This window comes from Engraulis encrasicolus, chromosome 22, assembly GCF_034702125.1.
Source record: "Engraulis encrasicolus isolate BLACKSEA-1 chromosome 22, IST_EnEncr_1.0, whole genome shotgun sequence".
In the NCBI taxonomy this organism is placed as follows: domain Eukaryota; kingdom Metazoa; phylum Chordata; class Actinopteri; order Clupeiformes; family Engraulidae; genus Engraulis; species Engraulis encrasicolus.
The window spans coordinates 46,834,988-46,858,455 of NC_085878.1; the positions used below are offsets into that span (position 1 = coordinate 46,834,988).

Below are 23,468 nucleotides of genomic sequence, written 5' to 3' on the forward strand. Positions count from 1 at the left end.
CAGAACACCAGCAACGGTCTCCAGTGTCCACTTGCTTTCCTCATTGCACCTTCTTGCTTTCTCGCATCCTTTGTTTCTTTATTTTTTTGTCTTTTCCGTGTCCTTTCTGTGCACTCTTGCTGTGTATTCTCTCTCTCTATGTGTGTGTATCTCTAATTTCTACCAGCTTGTTGTCATTCATTTTATGGAAGCCACTGCCATCTTTTACTTTCGCATAATCATATATCCACAGACAGAGCCTTCAGTATACACCATGCATTTGGAGTTTGGAGTTCATATGTTTCTGGGAGACTACATTTCATTTTTCAAGAAATTTCATTTTTCAAAGAAAGACTTCAGTCATATTTTCAGGTTAAGATGAAATAGTATTAAGTTAACTTTCGCTGTGTGTAAAATCCTCTTATAGAAGAAACGCAAGGACGACCGCGCCTTTTGCTGTTACATTTGCGAGTCTGGCTTGCGAGTAGACTGTGGCACCCTAGAGCATTGACTCTATTTTTTTTGTCTACGGCTTTTAAAAAGAAAAACTAATTTTCCTCTGCCTTGGTTGACTTCCTCTGAACATTGAATCAAGAATGACAAGCCAACTCGGCGCACAGCATTCTGGGAGACTGTTTTGCTCACTGTGCAAGTCCCATATTGAATGTCACTGCTTTCTAGCTGGCTGCTGTTTTAATGAAACTAATACAAGGTTTTTTTAGCGGTAGCGAGGTGGAGGAAGTGTTTGATGTAACAAGCAGGTAGCGTTCCACTTTATGACAAGTGCAGCAACCAGCTCAGCTGCCTGCATTCTGCACCACACTCAGCTGAACACTTTCATTTGGCTTTTCTGTTTTCGAAATGGGTTCTGGAGCAATAAGCAAAATCACCCTCCAGCTCAATCAGACTAGCTTCAGAGCATATTCTCGCACAAGCAGATTAGCATCTGGTGTTGAATCACACACTAAAGCTACAACCTGAAGCTAATAAAAGACAGACTTTCAGTGCACTGAAGAGTATCTTTGACTATTGGCAGATGTAGTTCAACTAAAACTAACTTCACAAATCACTGTGACTTAACATTTTAGATGTTCACGTGAGGTTGTATAATTTATGTTTTTGTTACTGTGTGAGATTGTGTGTAGGCTACAGTATCAAGTCAAGTCAAGTCGGTTTTTTTGTCAATTTCTTTACATGCACTGATCATACAAAGAATTGAAATTACGTTTCTTACTTGCATTACATGCAGACATAGAAATAGACTTTAGATGTGGAAGTTAGACATAGACAGTACACGTAAGACTACATTACACCTAGAGTACCTATACAATACCTTACAGACATATAAAGTGCAGACTGGGGAACAGCAGACATACATAGAACATTTATTAAGAAGAGGTATTGTTGTACATTTCCAGTAATGTCCTATTATGTAGGTGAATGTCTAGATATGTCATCACTTTAAGTCATATGCAGAAGGTCTATGTCAGTCAGGGGTGCGATTTACTTGGTTGCAATGCAATTTCACATTGGCAACCTACTAAGTTGTTCACTGGTTGGAAGCTAAGCTTTTCAGAAGCAGGGCCCAGGCCAGTTGGAGAACACGTTGCTTTTTGGAGGGTTTTCATCCCTCGGTCGACCCTGTTTCCAATACAAATATGACCACTACTAAATATGACCACTGCTGAAGAACCATTGTCTTTTTCTTACATGTCTGCCCGAATGTTTTGTATTTTAACAAATGAACATACACAGACAGCCATCATGGGAAGACCGAGAGCAGACCAAGGGGGAAAAAAGAGAACCAACAGAAATATCCAAACCCAGTCACTCTGCTGCTGCCAAACTCATTTTCTTCCGCAACCGCCTGCAGCTCTCAAAGAGTAAGTGTCCTCTCAAAGATCTCTCTCTCTCTCTCTCTCTCTCTCTCTCTCTCTCTCTCTCTCTCTCTCTCTCTCTCTCTCTCTCTCTCTCTCTCTCTCTCTCGCTCCCTCTCTCTCGTCTATCTCTCCATCTCTCACTCTACTTCTCTCTCTCACTCCCCCATATCTTTCATTTTTCTCTCTCCCCCATCTTTTTCTTTTCCGTTTCCCCACAGGCACACACACATTTCACACCTCCTTTATCTTCAGATGGTCCAATCAAAATGGTGTCCCCCCATGGGGCTTAACCTGAGTTGGGTGATCATTTCTGAATTCTCGGCAGTGTCCTCGTCCTCGTCCTCCTCCTACTACTCCCATGGGAGTCATGCTTGGCCGTGTGCCACCATCTCCGGAGGATGTTTACAGTATTTAAACTTCGGAGTTTGGAGTTACAGGCTAATGTTGTTTATATGTAAACGTAGTTCTGGAGGAAGTCCGTAACGCACGTATTTAAACCCCTCTTTCACCTGTCATACGCGAAGGCTTCCCAAATTGACCCGAATGCAAATCTAATCCTGCATGAGCGCCGTTTAAAACATTCCAGGACCAAGGCCAGCTAACATGTCAAACATACAATTGTACACCAAACACTCAAGGACAAGCTTGTGAAATGACTATTATCTGTATTACTGTCTGATTCACAATGGTGAGAGTGTGAACATTCTGATTGAACATCAGTTAAGTCCAGCCTCCCTCTCCTCCCATACTACCCACAATTCTGCAACTGATTTCAGTGCTTCCATTTTTGGTGATATTCATACTTGGCAACCTTTGGTACAAATCCCTTTTAATACATTATGGAAGGCACTACAGCTATACAAAAAACACATCTTATACTGTATGTTGTATGTATACTGACTTATACTGTATGTATAGTCAGAGGTGCATCCTGGCACCAGGCTGGGCAGCCGCTTGGATAGTGAACAACAGCCCACACTTTTCCACAGTACTAGTCATTTTGGTTCAAATGTTCATTCTTCTGAATATTTGCTTGGGGTCCCAGCTGACCCTAGAGTCGTCTCTGCTTACAGTGCAGTTTATGGCTGTTCACATTTGCATTCTGTGATATACAGTCATTCCATTTTTTGCCTGCACGCTTTGCAGTAGCCTACTTCTTGTTTTTGACTCAGATAAATCTTTTTCTGCCTCTGACTGCTAAAGTAACAGAGCTGAGGGTATCAGCCAAACAATGTGAGGGAGAATCAATACAAACAATCAAATGCAATTATTGTACACAAAAAAATGCTGTGCCAAGAATTTGTCACAATAGGAAAAGCAACCTTGATATGAAACACGTTGAGTCAGGAAGTACAGCGCCATCTTGTCGACGCCTTCGGGGTGCTATTTTGCGATTAGTGAGACCAGATCTGAGAGTCAATGGGAAAAATGAATGGGGAAACTGAGTATAGGATGGGAGGGAACCCAGCGGTTGTGAAAACCATATGGTTGAAACCACCTTGAAAAACTGATCAATCTAGACTACTTGGTTGTGTGATACAAATCAAAATAAAGCTTTTTTAAGCCACTTTTCTCACGGTTTCTTTTGACAGAGCGCAGACGAAGTAGTTCCATAACGGCACGAGAGCAACGGCTATTCACAACTGAGCATGCGCATCATTTCGCGTGCGCCGATGCAGCCAGATGATTGAATCACTGGCAACGCAGCTCAGCAGGCACATTGGCTCTTGTTACCAGAAACGCGGGAGATGTGCGGGTAGACGCCATATTTGCGTGACGAATCTTCACCGTTAATTTCTATGGACACCTAACGATTCTGACATATCTCTCCTTCCTAAAAAAATCTCTGGTTTAGTGTCCATAACCAGAGTCATTCCACCCTCATCATACTATATTTCATAGCCAGATCATCATCTTCTTCTTCTTCTTCGTCTTCGTCTTCTTCTTTTTCGTCTTCGTCTTCTTCTTTATCTTCTTCTTCTTCTTCTTCTTCTTCTTCTTCTTCTTCTTCTTCTTCTTCTTCTTCTTCTTCGACATTTTCATTGTTAAGTTCACCAAATAAATTATGCTTTAACCTCCGCCGTCAGCCAGGTGAAGACGCTCTAGCCCTCATTTTCAGGTGCACAACACACACACACACACACACACACACACACACACACACACACACACACACACACACACACACACACACACACACACACACACACACACACACACACACACACACACACACACACACACACACACACACGCCACTTCTAATCCTGCTGCCTGTGATGCTGCCTCTCTCTTCCTTCTGCTGTTTCTCTCTCGTCTCTTCTCTTCCCAACGCTGCTACACTCTCGCTCCTCTCCTCTGTGATTATTCCTCTCGCTCCTTGGAAGAGAGATAGCGAGAAGCAAGGCAAGGGCCATGGCACTCAGGCTGTTTGTGTGTGTGTGTGTGTGTGTGTGTGTGTGTGTGTGTGTGTGTGTGTGTGTGTGTGTGTGTGTGTGTGTGTGTGTGTGTGTGTGTGTGTGTGTGTGTGATTACTAATGCAGCAGCAGTCAATGTGGCCACCAGGTTAAACCAGCAATCAGCTCTCGCTAAATAACATCATTCACACACAAATACAAACAGACGCTCACACACACACAAACACACACACACACACACACACACACACACACACACACACACACACACACACACACACACACACACACACACACACACACACACACACACACACACACACACACACACACACAACCATAAAATCACACACAAACAAATACGCAGTCACATGTACAAAATGTGCATGTTTGGAAATGCTAAAGGCACAGGTTTTTTTTCTTTCTATGCGGAGGCAGGCACGGTCCACAACTACACAATAAATAACATCTCTCGCCATCACCCTTCCCATGAATAACATCATTCCAGGGCACTCCTCACTCCTCCAGTGCACAGCATTGCTGCATACTAACTAGTCCCATTCAAATACTGTTAGATATATAAACAGACATGGAAATGCATTCAGACACACAGAAATAAACAGAAATAAACCACACACTCCCATCCCTCTCTCTCTCTCTCTCTCTCTCTCTCTCTCTCTGTGTCACTGAGAGAGTGCGAGACATTTTATCATTTTAATATCTGTCAAATACGTTCTACAGCTGATCTTGCAAATTTAACGCAAAATTCACAGGCATCAGCATAAAACCAATCTAAAACACTTCATGAGCATTGACCTACGCTGAAGGGAAAAAAATAAACAAATATTCATAAATAAATAAAAAGTCTGAAATTCAATACATCAGATGAGGAAACGTGTGAGAGTGCATACTCCATAAGCAAACACACACACACACACACACGCACGCACGCACACACACACACACACACACACACACACACACACACACACACACACACACACACACACACACACACACACACACACACACACTCAAGCACACAAAATACACTTTTACACACCCTATAAAACTTCAACACAAAAGTCCATGTTGAGCAAAAAAACTGTGTTTGACCTTGCCCCACTACACAGAGGGGTTGTGACCAGACACGCTGCAAAAGCTCTGCAGACAACAGCGAGTATTGGGGGTCAAAACTGATTTGTCCCATGGTGCAACCACTCCACACACACACACACACACACACACACACACACACACACACACACACACACACACACACACACACACACACACACACACACACACACACACACACACACACACACTTGTTCCAGATGGCACCCCTTCACTGTGGAGCAATCACACACACACACACACACACACACACACACACACACACACACACACACACACACACACACACACACACACACACACACACACACACACACACACACACGCACGCACACACGCACACACACACACGCACGCACACACACACACACACACACACCCTTGAGCAGACAACTCTGAACCTCGATAGCTTTCCATTTGCTGGTCCTGTATAAATCCAATCGTTTTTAATTTCACACTAATCAATTATTTGCTCAAGCCTACAACACCCGATCGGAAACTAGGGCCCAAGGCCAATGAACCTAAACAAAGAGGCCTCGTGGAGGAGAGAAAGTGGAAAAGGGAAGAAAAACTGTCTGAGAGATCTTTTTCTTGGCTACAGAGCCCACTGGGAAAGGATTTTTCATTGAAGCGTCCAAGAATTCAAGACAAAAAAAAAAACATAATCAATAGTGTTTTAAACCATTCATCAGGTTCCTAATGCACTGATATAATTCAGTGTACAAAGAGAACTTGGAGCCACAAACCAGGAGATAACAATTGCTATTGAACATGAAATACTACATTGAATTTTGTGTACCTACTAGGCTACTTCTAATGCTAATATTCTCAAATATCTCACATTTTCTAATATATCAGGGGCCTCATGTTCAAAGAAGTGCGTGGATTTCCTACGCGAAAATCTTGAAAGTTGCTTACGGACAAAAAAATCTGGATGTATTAATAAGTGCGTAACCAGGTTTTGCCGTGAAATCTTGCGCACATGCACGAGCACACGCTGGCCCAAGTCTCCGCCTTGCCTCCTCTCTTAAATATTCTATATGAATATTCTATGAACAGACCCATTCGTGTGCATTCATTGGTTGAAAGAATGGGAAGGGGAACGCGGGAAATACATTTCATGATGCGAGGTGAAGGCGCTGTTTCGGAGGTAGCCAATTTAAAAGGAAAAAGGCTGCGCGCAATAGCCTAACAAAATTACTTTTAGCGTGTACAAAATCAGACATTGGTAATACTTAATGTGATTACTGCCTTGTAAATATCAATTGGAGGGGGAAACCTGCATTGTAGGCCTACAGCAGTATAACATGACAGTTTTTTTCTGCAGTACATCAAAACACATTGCGATGAGGCAGCTGCCAAGGCTGCCGAGAAATAAACGTTTATGTCGGGTAAAAATATGAAAGATGACGCATGCACACATACGCCACATGTATGAACAACCTGCAGCTAATAGGCCTACTCAGTTAGAAATACACCTGTTTATTGATGGACTGATTTTACAGTAGCCTTATTAAAAGAGAAGACGAGCACTGCGGTGAAGACGTTCCCAACAAACGTGAGAAGACACATCACAGATGTCGTAGTCCAGAAAATATTCAATGTTTAATAGCTGCCAAGTACTTAAAATAATACTGCTGATGGGCATCCAATTTAAATTTAGTTGTAATTCCAGGATAGTTTCATAAGTCCGCTTCATTGTAACCAGCTGCCTCAACAATAATATGGTTGAGGTGGTTTTCTTCTTCTTCTTTTTAAATCACGCGCCTCAACATTCAAATCCACGTTAAACTGGCTGCATTTTTGCAATATTTCCGACCGAGTACAGCACATGTAGTTGCGCTGAATGCCTCTGTGTGCCGCCAAAAAGACGAAATGCACCAGTTACGGCAACTTCCACGCTTACGGCAACTTCCACAGCAGCCCTGAAATTCGCGTGGAGATCCGCAGTTTTCCACGTCTGTTTTAGTACACCTGAACTTGGCCGTGGAAAACAACTTAAGTAGTTTTTTGTCTGTAAGTGAGCTTCATACATGAGGCCCCAGAGCACAGCTTTTTTCAACTGCTTACGCAAAAAATATATCTATTTGTAAAACCTAGCGCTCAGAGTTCACAACTATAAGTTGACGAAAACCTACCACTAACTCTCAGCCTTGATACTTTTTGCAAATCAATAAACACAATGCCTATGCCTATACACACCACACAGAAGTTTTAATATCATTGGAAATGTTTATTGTGTCAGGTAAATGTATGCTTTTGAAATATGTAGTAAAAGTATTTAAAACTGTTACAATTTGACGAAGTGAGAACCTGTTTGGGATTTTGCATAAGCAGTAGTTGAATTTGTGAGCTGATATTTGGGATAACACAGCAGTTGTTACTCCCCCCCCCCCCCCCCCCCCCCCCAAAAAAAAAAAAAAACCCTTAACTACAAGGAATTTTCCATTCCTCTTTACTAAGTTGGGACACAGGTCACCTCCAAAGCACTTAGACTAAGAGGTCTGCAATAGTGCAAAAGCTGATGTTTATTGCTATGCTGTGGTTAAAGAGTAAGATTGACATTGTAGCATTTTTGCGGCCAGACAGAATGTTCTAGATAGATGTAAGTGGATTGTGGCTGAATTGGCTCTTCAGTTGTGATGGTGGTGGTTGAAGAAGGCTAGGGGGCAGATTGGATAGGAGGACAAGGGGTAGACCAAAGAAGTGGTGGTGCGGTGCGGTGTGTGTGTGTGTGTGTGTGTGTGTGTACTGCACCAATCTACCTTCGTGAGGCCACTGCTCCATATGGGGCCTTCAGCCTGCACCCCAGATGTTTTGACCCCTTTTGCTGGGATGCTGTTACTGGTAAACTTAAAGTGTACAACATTCCATCACTCACAGGTCAAGGTTAGGGATTGTTTTGGTTTGGGCACAGTTTAGCAGTCTTTAGCATTTTTTAGGGTTAATATGAATAGAAGTCAATGGAAGGGCCCCACAAAGATATTAAGGTGGGGCTGTGTATGTGTGTGCATGCTTGAGTGCATGCCTGCGTGCATGTGTGTGTGTGTGTGTGTGTGTGTGTGTGTGTGTGTGTGTGTGTGTGTGTGTGTGTGTGTGTGTGTGTGTGTGTGTGTGTGTGTGTGTGTGTGTGTGTGTGTGTGTGTTTGCATGCGTGCGTGCGTGCATGTGTGTGTATTAGGAGGGGGTTGGGGGTCAAAGCAAATGTCACAGCAATCTGCCTTTCTTTTTGCTTTTTGGTCTCTTCTGTCCTCCATATATGATTTTCTCTCTCTCTCTCTCATTCTCTCTCTCTCTCTCTCTCTCTCTCGCTGAGTGTCTCTCCACCGTAATGAAGTCTGTCTGCCAGGCCGGCCTTGTGTTGACTGCCTGGCCTGATAGTTGCTTATTTGGGGGAGCCTCTCTGGCACTCTGTGTGGTGCTGCAGCCTTGACAAGGCCTAATTATGGGGCTGAGGAGGCTGGGGAGGGCACCAAATTGCAGCCCCCATTCTGTGCTTCACTCCTGCTTTCTTTCTCTCTCTCTCTCTCTCTCTCTCTGCAATCCTCACCCCACACCTCTCCTCTCTATTTTTCTCCCTCCATCTCTTCTTCAATTTAACACTCACCCTCCCACTATCATCCTATTTTTCTCTTTCTCTCTTACACAGTTTTCCTCTCCTCTGTTTTATATATCTTTTTTCTCTCTCTTTTACATTTCTTTCCTTTTCCCTCCTTCTATCCCTTCTTCACGAGTACAGCCGTCATGTCTCTCCTGCTCCCGTGGCCCTACTATTATCTTCCCCCCAGCCCTCTGCTCTGCTCTCCTCCCCTTCATCTTGTACACCCTCTTCTTCTTTCTTTCTCTCTCTCTCTCTCTCTCTCTCTCTCTCTCTCTCTCTCTCTCTCTCTCTCTCTGTGTCTCTCTCTCTCTCTCCCCAGCACCAGAACAGGTTTCTCCTTGCACAGACTGGGGGTGTCTTCAGCATGCCAAGCAGTACCAGCTCAGCTACCCACCCACCCACCCACCAACCCGCCATCACCGCTCACCTCCCCATACGCCTCCTCTGCTCCCCCTGTCCCCTCACTTCTCCACCACCACTACCTCAAGCCCTGCCACCCTATCCCACTCTCCCCACACCCTCCCCAATGCTCCCTCTCCTCTCCTGGCCCACCCTCACCTCCACCCAATGCCATTCTCTGCATTCGGCAACACTGCGTCTCCTCTCCTCTCTCCTGTCCTGTCCTCTCCTCGCTGCCTCGCTCCCCGTCGATGCTCCATGACAATGCTCATAATGGGTTCATCAGAAATCCCACGCGGCAAAGCCGGGGTGTCAGCGTGTTCACATCTCAACGCACCAGAAACTGCTGACACTCGTAACAAATGGAAGAGGAGGAGGAGGTGGTGGAGGGAGGAAGCAAACGAGAGAAAGAAGGGAAAAAAAGAGAAAAATAGACAGAGGGAGAGAGAGAACAAGAGATGAGGGTAAGAGGAGAGACACGGTACAAGGGATGAGGAGGGCAGACAGAGAGAGAGAGAGAAATAGAGAGACAGAGAGAGAGAGCATGGCAGAGAGAACAATTGATGATGGAAGAGAGAGAACAGAGAAAGCAAAAGCGATAAGAGGGGACTGACAGGGAGAAAGACAGAAAGACAGGTAGAGAGAGAGAGAGAGAGAGAGAGAGAGAGAGAGAGAGAGAGAGAGAGAGAGAGAGAGAGAGAGAGAGAGAGAGAGAGAGAGTGGAAAGGATAAGGGGAGGGCAAGCAGGAGAGACACATCGGTACGGTATGTCTGAAGAGCTGTGGACTATACGGGGCGTGTTGAACACACACGACTGCTTCTCCGTCGCTCCCATCATGGCTGCGGAGACAGACGATAAATGTGTGTATAGATCTGCCGTGGGAGCGAGAGAGAAAAAAATAATGAGAAATGACTTTGGAATGAGTTTTAAATTATAGCTCTTTGGATGCAGCGAAAAAAGGCCTGTCAATATCAGTGAGCGGGCTCTCTCTCTCTCTCTCTCTCTCTTACACATACACACACACATACACAGAGACGAGAGAGAGAGAAAAGAGTAGGGAGGGATTTTGTTTTGGTTCATCACTGATTACCGTCGTAATCCTCCGTCCTCGCTCCACTCCGGACGCACGCACACACACACACACACACACACACACACACACACACACACACACACACACACACACACACACACACAGAGGCCGTTTGCACACACCGTCCACGTTCGTCTTTGTGCGCAGCTCACTATGATTGCCTTACATTTAAGCGCCATTCTGTCAGGGCTTTGTACCGACAAATGCTTTTCCAATACCAATCACGGCCGAGCACACCTCATTTAAATCTGTGAAAGAGGTTTTGATTCCATCAGCAAAATGTTCTGGGAGAGACGAAGCGCAGGGGCCATTCAATAACGCGGTGATGTGCAGAGAGGAGAAGAAGAAAAAAAATTGTGGTTAGGAATATTCTCGTCTCTGCCTCAGCCCTTTAGCCTGCATCTCATCAGCGGAGGTAGCAGTGCAGCAACCCCCTTTTCCACGTTCCGCCAAAGATAGCTACCACTGTACTCCAAACACAAGCCAAGCTTGTGGCCTCCAGAGAAATTCAGCATTTCCCTTTTTATTTTCGGACCTTAGCCTCGATCAGCAACAGCTTCTGTTTCATGAATAATCCACACAGACCTGTGGCCTCCAAAAAAGGGAAGAAATTCAACATTTTTGTTTTATTTTCAGACATTTACCTCAGGAATGGCTTGAGCTATATGAATATTCACAACATGCATATTGTGACCTTCAATGGCAGGGCTAAGTAGTGGCTTGCATATCAAATAAAAAAAGGAAAAAGGAACCTACTGAAAGGACACTTGAGAAGGACATTTTCCACACTGCGTCCTGAAATAGATTACTTATACGCAATATGCTGTCTACTGGCTGAATTATAGCTGTTGAAAAATGAAAAGGTATCTGCAAATCACAGACAATAGCTTCAAATTGGCATTGCCGCTATTATCACACACGCCATCTAGTCTTTCAAAGGGAAGTATCAGTAAAACATAATAGAGTTTAGAAGCTTTATTGACACAGATCAGCTAATAGACCCCTGTTTGTACACAGATGTGATGTAATTGGGCTTGCGCATGCCTTGTTGGAACAGAATTGACACTTGTAAAATTATTCTTTTTTTTAAATAGCTAGGAGTTTTTTTCCGAAATAAGAACATGGATAGTCACGATAACCTCAGATATGTCCTGTCGGTACATTTAATTTCTTGATACCACAATGCTTCTGGAACAGCCTATTCTCTCTCAGAATAGTGTAACAAGTGCACTTTTTAGGATCTATATTTTTTACAACCGTTTACGCTTCAGGACGGTAGATCTTCTCTCTTTAGGGCCTGCACTGTGTGTGTGTGTGTGTGTGTGTTTAAGTCAACAATGCACGCGCCACGTGTCAGTGGTTACGTAACTTCTAAAGGGGTCAATATAACACAGGCAATCTACACATGGGTTCTCAGCGTTTATCAACACGATATGAGGAGGGGCAACACTGGCAGCCAACCATGTGAGCTCATTTTTTGACAGACAGCGGTTTCCAACAATCAGAGGTTGAGTTGTGCGCAGCTAGGTTCGCGCAGTCAGGTTATAAACAAAATGTAAAACCCATGTATACTTTCAAAGGGAAGCATCAGTAAAACGGAGTAAAGAGTATAGCTTATTGGCACAGAATACCTAAAATCATCCCACATGTATACTTTGAAGGAGAAGTATCAGTAAAACAGACTAGAAAAATAACTTTACACAGACAGAAAAGCTAATATCACACATGCTGTCTATAATTTGAAAGAGAAGAGCATGCCAAAGAATTCTGGGTGACATGATGGTATGTTCCTCTAAACTAATTTTGTCAAGATGAAAAGAATAACAATGTACAAAATAGGCTTGGTATATTCACAAATAAGTGCACATCTTCAGATATCAATCAACAACTCCATTAATTTGTAATTTGTATTTAACAACTTTGGTAGCTGCTAGCTTCCTGTTAGCAAATGATGGTTATTTTGATTATTACATTACATCACATTACATTACACTAGATCATATTGCATTGGGCAGACCAAAGCACATAATCATAGCCAACGTTAACTAGCAGATACAAAGTGCACAGGAAATATACAGACTAACAAGAAGGGTTAACAAAATACACTTAGCCTACTGAATTTACTTGTCTTGGCTAGTGAAGCACACTCACACATTCAGTGATGACAGAAACTTTATTTTAAAGCATTTAACTCTCATAATGCTTTCGGTCACGTTTGTCTGTCTGTTTGTTTTGTCTGTCAGCACGATAACTCAAAAACTGATCATCGGATTTGGATGAAACTTTGTGTAGGTATTGGTAAAGACCCAAGGAACAAGTGATTAAAATTCTGGTGGTGATCCGAATCACAAACCGGAACAAGGACTTTTTGATAGATTCTTCACCATTGCTGGCCTATAAATGTAGACGCCCCAAGTGACAGGGCGAAAACGGGCAAACTTTGGCTGTGCCCTGACTTTTGCCTGAGGCCTAGTAAATGCATCATCATTCAGTGAATCCCTCCTGGCTCCTGGTTTCTTCTTCTATTTTTCACTTTCACTTCAATTTCTATTGTCCTGATTTCTACTAAGACACGCTGGCAAATGGCATGTTCGATTGAAACCGAATGATGTCACTTTTTCCATTTTGTAACAAAAGACCAACCCATTTGTGAATTGGGGTGTTAGATTGTCCATGGCCACCTTTTAAGGACAAAAAAGGCAAAAGATCTAGAAAACATATATTGAATGCAAATATAGGACATTATTCCGTCCCTCAAAAAAAATATTTTGAAATAAAATAGAATAATTAAAGGGGTTGTTAAGAATTGTGAGCCCTGAGTCCCCTGAGCCCTCAAAAATCAGGCCTCTACTCGCTGTCCTTAGCAAGCTGCCCATCCCCCGTTGCTGGTGGGCTACCTGTCCCCCCTCCCTCTACTGCTCTGCTCTCTCTGCTTGACCTGTACACCGGTGATTTTCCACTCCTGGCCCTTGACTGTGTTGCTAGGGCCCCCCCGGCAACAGGCACACCCCCTGGCTCGGCACCCCGCTGTGCTGCCGTGTGCATATAGGGCCAGGACAGAGGTCAGACCTCAGACCACTGTTCGGACGGGGAATCTATGGGACCCAACTCTCTCTCTCTGCTCTTGGACGTATCGGGGTCCCAGCGTCCACTCGTGTACTCTTTGCTTGCCGTGCGTCTCTGAGAGTGAGTTAACTGTATTATGTTGTTACTGTATTATGACTGTCTTATTGTATTGTATGTTTACTGTACAGTTTGTATTGTCTAGTGACTGCATAGTATGTTGCTTATTCTCCATGCCACGGTTCTGCCAGAGAGTACATTGGCTCAGTAATGTACTGCTATGGTGGAGTAGTGCTTACATTTCACATGTTTCTGTGTAACGCATGCTCTGTGTGTCTGCTGTAGGCAGGCACATATCCATGCCCCAGGTCTGCACAGATACTATAGGTAGCTGTGTCATGTTGTCCCCTTCTCATTCCCCCTGCTTAAGATGGCTGCTTGTAGGCAGTCACCTTCATGTTCCCCCTCCCCCTTGGTAAGATAGCTGCTGTAGGCAGCTATCGTTTCCTCATTGTATATATTGTATATTGTATATAGTATTATGTGTATTTTCATTTATGTATATTTGCTTATGTCTTGTTTTGTTTCTTTACCTTTATAGTAAAACCACGGTTTCACTTCTACATCTGTGTGTGTCTGACTTCATTGGACATCTTCATACTGTTCTGGCCGGACAGCCTGTGGTGTTTGTTGTTACCTGCACCAGCCCCTATCATACAGTCCTTTTTCGGGTGCATCACACAGCACTATTTTTTTCATGGTCCCTCTCGCCGGATACAACATTTGCCACAGTGAAGATGTCCTTCCCTGAGGTCAGCGTTCGTCCTCGCCGTGAGCCCCACCAGCCTCGTAGGCTCGACGAGTTCCTGGTGACTCTGCCACAGCGACGTCTGCCCCAGGATCAGACACACACAGACATGGCCTTCCCCGTCACTGGAGACAGCAGGCCCCGGGAGGTGACACAGTCTCCCCCTGCTGCACAGACCCATGACACTTCGGCAGCGTTTCTTGCCGTCCTTCGTCAGCTACGAGAGGACAACAGGCAGATTCGGAGGGAGATGAGGGACGACTGCAGGAGGATGCGTGCAGACAATCGGCAGATGCAGGAGGAGAATCAGCAGCTGAAGAGAGATGTGCAGTTCCTCATGCAGCTGCACCAGGCTGGTCTCCAGGTGCCAGCAGCGACAGCACCAGAGCTTCGCCAGCATGCTCCAGGAGCAGAGGCACGTCCCCTTCCGCCTCCACCTGCATCGCCAGATGATGACTTCCCAACGCCTCCTTCACCAGTATTTTACGCCTCTGCTGCAGCAGCATCACCACCACGAGAGCCACGACTGCAGCAGCAGTCCTCTCTGGTGTATGCGGCACCACTGAAGCCTAGGAAGAGTCTGCATCAGCCGCCAGGTCAGACTTCCTCATCCCATCCTGTGCCCACACCTGGGTACACGGCTCCATATAGCCCACGCCACGCTTCATCTGCAGAGAGGCCACAGCCTGCGCCTCACTCATCAGCAGATCAGAGGGCCATGGGCTGGGGCCGGCACAGGCAGCCACAGTCTCCACGTCAGCCAGCGCGACTCCCATCTCCTCCCCATCAGGAGACGTCCTACAAGGGCCCGAAGATGAAGATTCCGCTGTTCACCGATGACGACCCCCGCCAGTTCAACCGGATGCAGCTCGCCCTCGACAACATCCTGCCCCCTGATGCCACGGAGCGGTTTAAATACCAGATCCTGCTCGACCACCTCAAGCTGGAGGATGCTCTGTTAGTAGCAGACGCCTACTGCCACAGCAGCTCCCCCTACAGCGACACCATGGCAGCTCTTACAAAGCTGTTTGGTCAGCCTCACAAGCTGGCCCTGAGGCAGATCAGCAGGGTCCTGGCAGAACCTCCCATCAGCAGCGGCGACCAGAGGGGCTTACGGAATTTTGCCCTCAAGATCCAGGCACTGGTGGGCATGCTTAACAAGATGGGCACACAGGAGCAGCTGGAGCTGAGGTGCGGCTCACACGTGTCTCGTCTGCTCCCAAAGCTGCCACACGAGCTGCGTGTGGCATTCAGGAGGCACGTGGGCCCTCACCGTGTTCCTGTTCCCACCTTGTTGGACTTCGCAGAGTGGTTGGAGCATGAAGTCCAGGTCCAGCTGGACGAGCAGTTGGACCCTCCCCCGAAGCCGGCAGAGAACCATTCGGGTCACCTGGAGGACATGCCAGCTCAGCAGAGCACAGTGTCACGCCCCACCACTGTCCTCTTAGCTGACTGCCCTGCCAAGTCATCAGGCACACACCAGTCATCATTGTCATCTTCCTCATCGTCATCTTCCTCATCATCGCCTTCATCTTCGTCATCTTCATCGTCGGCTCATCAGAGAGAGCCACAGAAGTTCTGTCCCTGCTGCAGGACAACAGAGCACTATTTCAACTTGTGCCCTGTATTCAAGTCCCTCACCACTCAGCAGCGAGTGAACTGGATTAAGGCTGGACAGAAGTGCTTGAGGTGTGGTCGGGACCATCAGACTGCCCAGTGTTTCCTGAAGGCTCGCTGTCGGCAGTGCAACTGCACCCACCTCGAAGTGCTTCACCTCCTGGGCGCCGACGAGTGCGGCAGCAAGTCTGATCAGTTCCTGTGTTTGTCTTTGTCTACGTCTGTTTTGTCCTTTTTCTTGGACTTTTTGAAACTATTCTTTAATTGTTCAATTCTTAAACTAGACTTTGACTTTTCTTTTTTGACTTTTTTGGACTTTTGGCATTATTCTTAACACTTAAGACTTCTTAACACTTATATCCTATGGATACACATCAGTACAGAAGTTCTGACAGCAAGAGACTTGTCTACACAAGAAACCAGTCGATCGCGCTACGGAAATCTGCAGGCTCTGTGAGCGTGGAAATCCCAAAGGAATTATTCTGCTTTCGCGGCCGGAGAGCTGGAGTCGCAGTGAGAACCAAGCGACGGGAGAACAAGTGGAAATTTAAACCCTCTGTGCCGGCGATCGTAATGGGAAATGTAAATTCATTGGTGAACAAAACTGATGAGCTGGCTGCCTTGGTAAAGAACCAAAAGCTTTATCGGGAGGCCAGTTTGATCTGCCTGACTGAGACGTGGCTGACTCAAAACACTCCGAATGCAAACGTGGATTTACCGGGATTCAGCACTGTCCGACTCGACAGGGATCTAGTAAAGTCCGGGAAGAAGAGAGGTGGTGGACTGTTGGTGTACATTAACAACAGATGGTGTAGCCCAGGACATGTGACTGTCAAAGAGAAAATCTGCAGCAAAGATGTGGAACTACTGGCGGTGAGTCTGCGTCCTTACTACGTGCCTAGAGAGTTCACACATGCCATCATTCTCTGTGTGTACGTACCGCCAAGAGCCCTGCCAGACATCGCATGTGACATAATCCACACAACAGTTGCGAGGCTTCAGACTCAACACGCAGATGCCTTCTTCGCAATTTCTGGTGACTTCAACCATGTTACACTAAACTCCACACTGACCAATTTCCACCAGCTTGTGCATTGCAACACCAGAAAAAACAGGACCATTGATTTACTCTATTCCAACGTGAGGGATGCATACATCTCCTCCCCCCTCCCCCCTCTGGGCTGCTCAGACCACAACCTCATTCATCTGCAGCCTGTGTACAAGCCGAAAGTGCAACGTTTACCCATCACCACACGCACTGTCAGGATGTGGACACCGGAAGCTGAGGAGGCTTTGAGAGACTGCTTTGAGTCGACTGATTGGGGTGTACTACAAGGCCATGGAAACCTGGAAGAGATAACAGAATGCACAACTGACTACATCAACTTCTGCAGGGATGTTGCCGTGCCCACCAGGACTGTGCGCTGCTACCCTAACCATAAACCCTGGGTGACCCGAGATGTGAAAGAGCTGTTGGACAGAAAGAAAAAGGCCTTTAGAGATGGCAACACAGTGGAGCTCAAGGGTGTGCAGAGGGAGCTCAAGGAAAGACTGAAGGAGGCCAAGAATGCATATGGCAGGAAGATAGAGGAGAAAATGGACAGCAACCCTAAAGAACTGTGGCGGGGCCTAAAGACAATGACAGGGTGTGAAGCCAAGAGTCGTGGAGCAGACGGCGATCGTAGCAGGGCAGACGATCTCAATAGCTTCTACAATCGGTTTAATTGTCCTGGTGGGACTGCCATTGTGAATGCTGCCAGCAAGGGGACAGACATTAACACCTCTGGATCACCCTACACACCTACCACGGACAACTTCACTCCCAGCACAGCACCCCCTCCTCCATCACACTTTGACCCTGCCAGGGGCTCTCCTCCCCCCGCACCACCTCTGAATGCTCATCAGCAATGACCCCACCCCCTGTGAACTCGCCTCCCCCCTTGATGAACCATCAGCCGGAAGAACTCTCACCATTCTACCCTCCCCCAAATCTCACCTCTGAACCAGCCCCCACCAGCACAGTATCACCTGGAGAAGACGGAACACACTCAATACACACACCCCCACCCCTGCAAAACCAGCAACCCCCCAATGTCACAGCTGAACAGGTCACAATCACACTTAAGAGGCTCAAAGTTAAGGCATCTGGCCCTGATGGTGTCTGTGCCAAATTACTGAAAACCTGTGCTGAGGAGCTAGGCCGGCCACTACAGTTCATTTTCAACAGAAGCCTAGAGGAGGGAAAAGTCCCTACACAGTGGAAGACATCCTGTCTCATCCCAGTTCCCAAAAAGCCACATCCCAAAGAGCTGAACGATTTCAGACCAGTTGCCCTCACCTCACACATAATGAAGACTTTCGAACGTGTGCTGTTGACCAACTTACTGAAGCCCCAGGTCCAACATGCTCTTGATCCCCTGCAGTTTGCCTATCAGGAGAGTGTGGGAGTTGAGGATGCTATCCTGTATCTGCTACACAGGGTGCATTCTCACCTGGACAAGAGAGACATGGCTGTGAGAATCATGTTCTTTGATTTCTCAAGTGCCTTTAACACCATCCAGCCACTCATGCTGAAGGACAAACTGCTGCGAATGGGAGTGGAAACAGGACTGGTGACATGGATAACTGACTACCTCACTGGGAGGCCCCAGTTCGTCAGGCTCGGCGACCATACATCCCAGACTGTAGTCAGTAACACGGGCGCGCCACAAGGGACGGTGCTCTCCCCTGTTTTGTTCACCCTGTACACCTCCGACTTCAGCTACAACACAGAGACCTGTCACATGCAGAAGTTCTCTGATGACACTGCTATTGTGGCGTGCATCAAGGATGGACAGGAAGGAGAGTACAGGGAACTGGTGGAGAACTTCGTCAGATGGTGCCAGGATAATCAGCTACAGCTGAATGCCACCAAAACAAAGGAGATGGTGGTCGACTTCAGAAGGACCTCCCCGCCACTGGTGCCTGTCTCTATTGAGGGAGAGACAGTGGAGACAGTTGACACCTACAAGTACCTAGGTGTACACCTGGACAACAAACTGGACTGGGCTGCTAATTCAGATGCTCTGTACAAGAAAGGACAGAGCAGGCTTTACTTCCTAAGGAAGCTCAGATCCTTCAACGTCTGCAACAGGCTCCTGCTGATGTTTTACCAGTCTGTCATGGCAAGTGTCCTTACCTATGCTATCGCCTGTTGGGGAGGTAGTATTAGGAAGAGGGACGCGGGGCGCCTTGACAGGCTGGTGAGGAAAGCTAGGTCTGTGGTGGGCATGGAATTGGAGGACCTCACTACAACAGCCGAAAACAGGACACTGAGCAGACTGGACTCCATACTGGAAAATGACAGACACCCCCTGCACCCGCTTCTGGCCAACCAGAGGAGCGTGTTCAGCTACAGACTCCGGGCCTTACCCTGCCGTACAGACAGACTACGGAAGTCATTTGTTCCTAGGGCCATCCAGCTCTTCAACACCACACAGAAAGACACGATGAAAGAGATTGTCATTGGTGACTGGACAGCCTAAACCACCCCCACCCCCTCCCGATTTTTTTTTTTTATCTCTACTGAACAGCTACACTTCACCCAACACCCACCCCCCCACCCCCACCCCCATGGAGCAATCGCCTGCACTACCTTGGACACTTTAAGGGACTGCTCAACACAGGACAATAAAGTCACTACACCCCACCTCAGCTACCTCACCTATCCCCTGGGATAGCATCTGTGAACTATTTAATTCTGCAATTTATTCTTACTGGACTATCTCAACCACTGAAAAAGCTACTGTGAACTGCCGTATTTTTATTTTTTATTACTTTTATTTTTTAACTGAGGGACTTCTACAATGCACAATCATTAGAACTATTTTGGCTCTTTTATGTGTACTGAACACTTTTATCTTGACTTTTTGTGTATATGTATGCAACATGATGCCCTACAAGAACCTTGTGTGTGTGTGTGTGTGTGTGTGTGTGTGTGTGTGTGTGTGTGTGTGTGTGTGTGTGTGTGTGTGTGTGTGTGTGTGTGTGTGTGTGTGTGACAATGTGTGTGTGTGTGTGTGTGGGGAGGGGGGGTTAGAGAGAGAGAGAGAGAGGATATGTGTGTGTGTGTGAGAGAGGGGGAGAGGGAAGGAGGGAGGGAGGGAGGGAGAGAGAGTGTGTGAGGCGATATACTTTTACTGTAATGTGCATTTATGTGTGTAAGTTCTTTGTGTACGTTTGGATTTGTGTATTTATGTAAGCTGACAGACACCTTAATTTCCTTCGGGATCAATAAAAGTACTCTACCAAGGCCTAGCCAAGTTACAGCAGTCAGCTCGTTGTCTGTTCACGGGGGCACAGACACCTGCTAGCCGTCATCAGTCTGCCAAGCGCCAGCGCCACACCTCAGGCAGGCTGGCTCAGGCAGCGGTTAGCAGGCATCATCGGAAGCCAACAGAGGACCCTGGTCGTCGAGCAGTCAGCTCAGCCAGCAGCCCAGCTGACAGCTCCAACTGGCGGTTCCCTCTTCGACAGCTTCACCACTCGTCTTCGGCTCAGGTTGTGCGTCGCAACATCAGCACCAGTGGCAGGAAGGAGCCACGACGCACACCTGCCAGAGCCCGTCATGGGGCGGCCACGGTCAGCGCCGCCATCAAGAGTCATTCCCCGAGTGTCCACCCCAGGTCAGCAGTTCCACACAGCTGTGTGGAGGAGCAGCAGGAGCAGCTTCACCAGCATCACCCTTCATCAGCATCGGAGCCTCACCGGTCCAGTCGTCGTGGGCAGATGGGGCGGCCCAGACACAGGACTTGTGACTCTAGTCATCACTCACCCCACACACCAGGAGCTTGTGGCAGTTGACAGCACGGCCTAGGTCTGGGACCAGATCACACGCCACCTGTCGTCTGACCCATCAGCCTCCCATCCTTTGACCTCACCACCAGTTTTCAACTTTGTTCCACAAAGTTGGGGGCGGCTGTTAAGAATTGTGGGCCCTGAGTCCCCTGAGCCCTCAAAAGTCAGGCCTCTGCTCACTGTCCTTAGCAAGCTGCCCATCCCCCGTTGCTGGTGGGCTACCTGTCCCCCCTCCCTCTACTGCTCTGCTCTCTCTGCTTGACCTGTACACCGGTGATTTTCCACTCCTGGCCCTTGACTGTGTTGCTAGGGCCCCCCGGCAACAGGCACACCCCCTGGCTCGGCACCCCGCTGTGCTGCCGTGTGCATATAGGGCCAGGACAGAGGTCAGACCTCAGACCACTGTTCGGACGGGGAATCTATGGGACCCAACTCTCTCTCTCTGCTCTTGGACGTATCGGGGTCCCAGCGTCCACTCGTGTACTCTTTGCTTGCCGTGCGTCTCTGAGAGTGAGTTAACTGTATTATGTTGTTACTGTATTATGACTGTCTTATTGTATTGTATGTTTACTGTACAGTTTGTATTGTCTTGTAGCTGCGTAGTATGTTGCTCATTCTCCATGTCGCGGTTCTGCCAAAGAGTACATTGGCTCAGTAATGTACTGCTGTGGTGGAGTAGTGCTTACATTTCACATGTTTCTGTGTAACGCATGCTCTGTGTGTCTGCTGTAGGCAGGCACATATCCATGCCCCAGGTCTGCACAGATACTATAGGTAGCTGTGTCATGTTGTCCCCTTCTCATTCCCCCTGCTTAAGATGGCTGCTTGTAGGCAGTCACCTTCATGTTCCCCCTCCCCCTTGGTAAGATAGCTGCTGTAGGCAGCTATCGTTTCCTCATTGTATATATTGTATATTGTATATAGTATTATGTGTATTTTCATTTATGTATATTTGCTTATGTCTTGTTTTGTTTCTTTACCTTTATAGTAAAACCACGGTTTCACTTCTACATCTGTGTGTGTCTGACTTCATTGGACATCTTCATACTGTTCTGGCCGGACAGCCTGTGGTGTTTGTTGTTACCTGCACCAGCCCCTATCATACAGTCCTTTTTCGGGTGCATCACACAGCACTATTTTTTTCAGGGGTTCCAGGTAGGATTAAACGTCTAATTAATCACTGTCCCGAATCAGCCGATGGTTATGTGAATCAATAGTAAATGAACAATGGCTCTGCGACCACTTCGGCGGTCCGCTGTCAGAAAACCCCAAATGCAACTTTTTGACAGAGCAGTCCGAAGAAGTGTTGTGGGAAACACTTTTCATACGAAAAATCGCTTTACTGTATTCAGGTCTGTATCAACTGCTGGCATTCCGTGATGAAAAACATTCTCACAGCGAGTTTATTTGAACAGCATTTTTCATTACGGTGTCGATTTTTAGACAGGCATGACATGGGCACCGCCCAAAGGACGTCATTCTACCTTGTGCCCCTTTAATCACAACTTCATGAGGACCCAGTTCTGCCCCCCCTTCATTCCTGGACCCGGGACAAGATACCCGTTTGTCCCCCTCTGTCAACGGGACTATCTGTGGTGAAGTAGACACCATGGCTAACACCACACGAGAGTTGATTGCAGATGGCAGATATGGGTCCTTCTGGTGAGACAGCACAGCCTAGACAGAGGGTCGATTTGAAACGGGAGGCAGTGACTCAATGACTCTCCCCTCCTACATGAACAGGTCTCTGATTAGATAGGTGAAGTTAGCTGGTGAGGCAGCCGTTACGAACGGCACTAACGACTGCGCTGCCCTGCGCATTTGATGCTACGGCGATTCTATGTTCATCACATTAGCGCTTAGCTTACGCATGCTATTTGAAGGGTGAATGACCATCAGACGGCGGAATCGTAAAATAGGCTATAAATAGATCTAGCGACCGCATATTTAGATACTACAATGTTGATTTACCGCTTCAATTTTCAATATCTGTGTACATAAGTGTCAGAATAAAGAGTATGATAAGGTAGTAGTTTGGGTAGTAGCCATGTTTGTTTTTTAGGTTTCCGGTTGAGAGGGAGGTGGCGCACAGCATTTTGGGTAGCATCTGATGCTGCCCTCAAATATCACCACAAATGCAGTCAACTGCCAAGGGAGGAAATAAAGCAATTTTTCGTTTCGACTCACACTTGGTGACTCGATGTCCAGTTAGCTCACTGGAAGGACTGCTGCCTTCCCCGTTTCGAATTGACCCAGAGAGCAAGAAGCAGCAAACGAATGGAGGTTTTGGGGGCAGAATACCGTATTTAAAGGAGGAGGCGGGCCTCCACGATGGCGCGTCCCATTGTCCGTTACTGGTGTGATTGATAGAGTTTCAGCTTGTAAAAAGTTCCCCGTAGTGAGATGTCGACCAAGTCGACCAAAACAGAACATAGCTTAACTGAAACAAGGCATCTACTTATCATTACATATGTAATCTACAGTATACTTTGAAGTCTCAGGAAAAGCAATCATATGCAGTAGTGGTGTGGATTAGCACTGCCCTCACGATCCCATTCGATCACGATTCGGGAGGTAGCGATTCGATTCGATTTGCTGCGATTCGATCCTATCCGATTCAATTCTACAATGCAATGC

General features: G+C 46.8%; 1 protein-coding gene across 1 annotated transcript; it reads left to right on the forward strand.

The window, feature by feature from the left end:
- The first annotated feature begins 17,902 nt into the window (after window positions 1–17,902).
- LOC134438680 (uncharacterized) lies at window positions 17,903–21,914 on the forward strand. The gene is made up of 3 exons (XM_063188295.1): window positions 17,903–18,152; window positions 20,275–21,341; window positions 21,820–21,914. The coding sequence occupies exons 1-2, from the start codon at window positions 17,903–17,905 to the stop codon at window positions 20,835–20,837; spliced, it is 813 nt and encodes a 270-aa protein (XP_063044365.1). The 3' UTR covers window positions 20,838–21,341; window positions 21,820–21,914.
- Window positions 21,915–23,468: the final 1,554 nt, after the last annotated feature.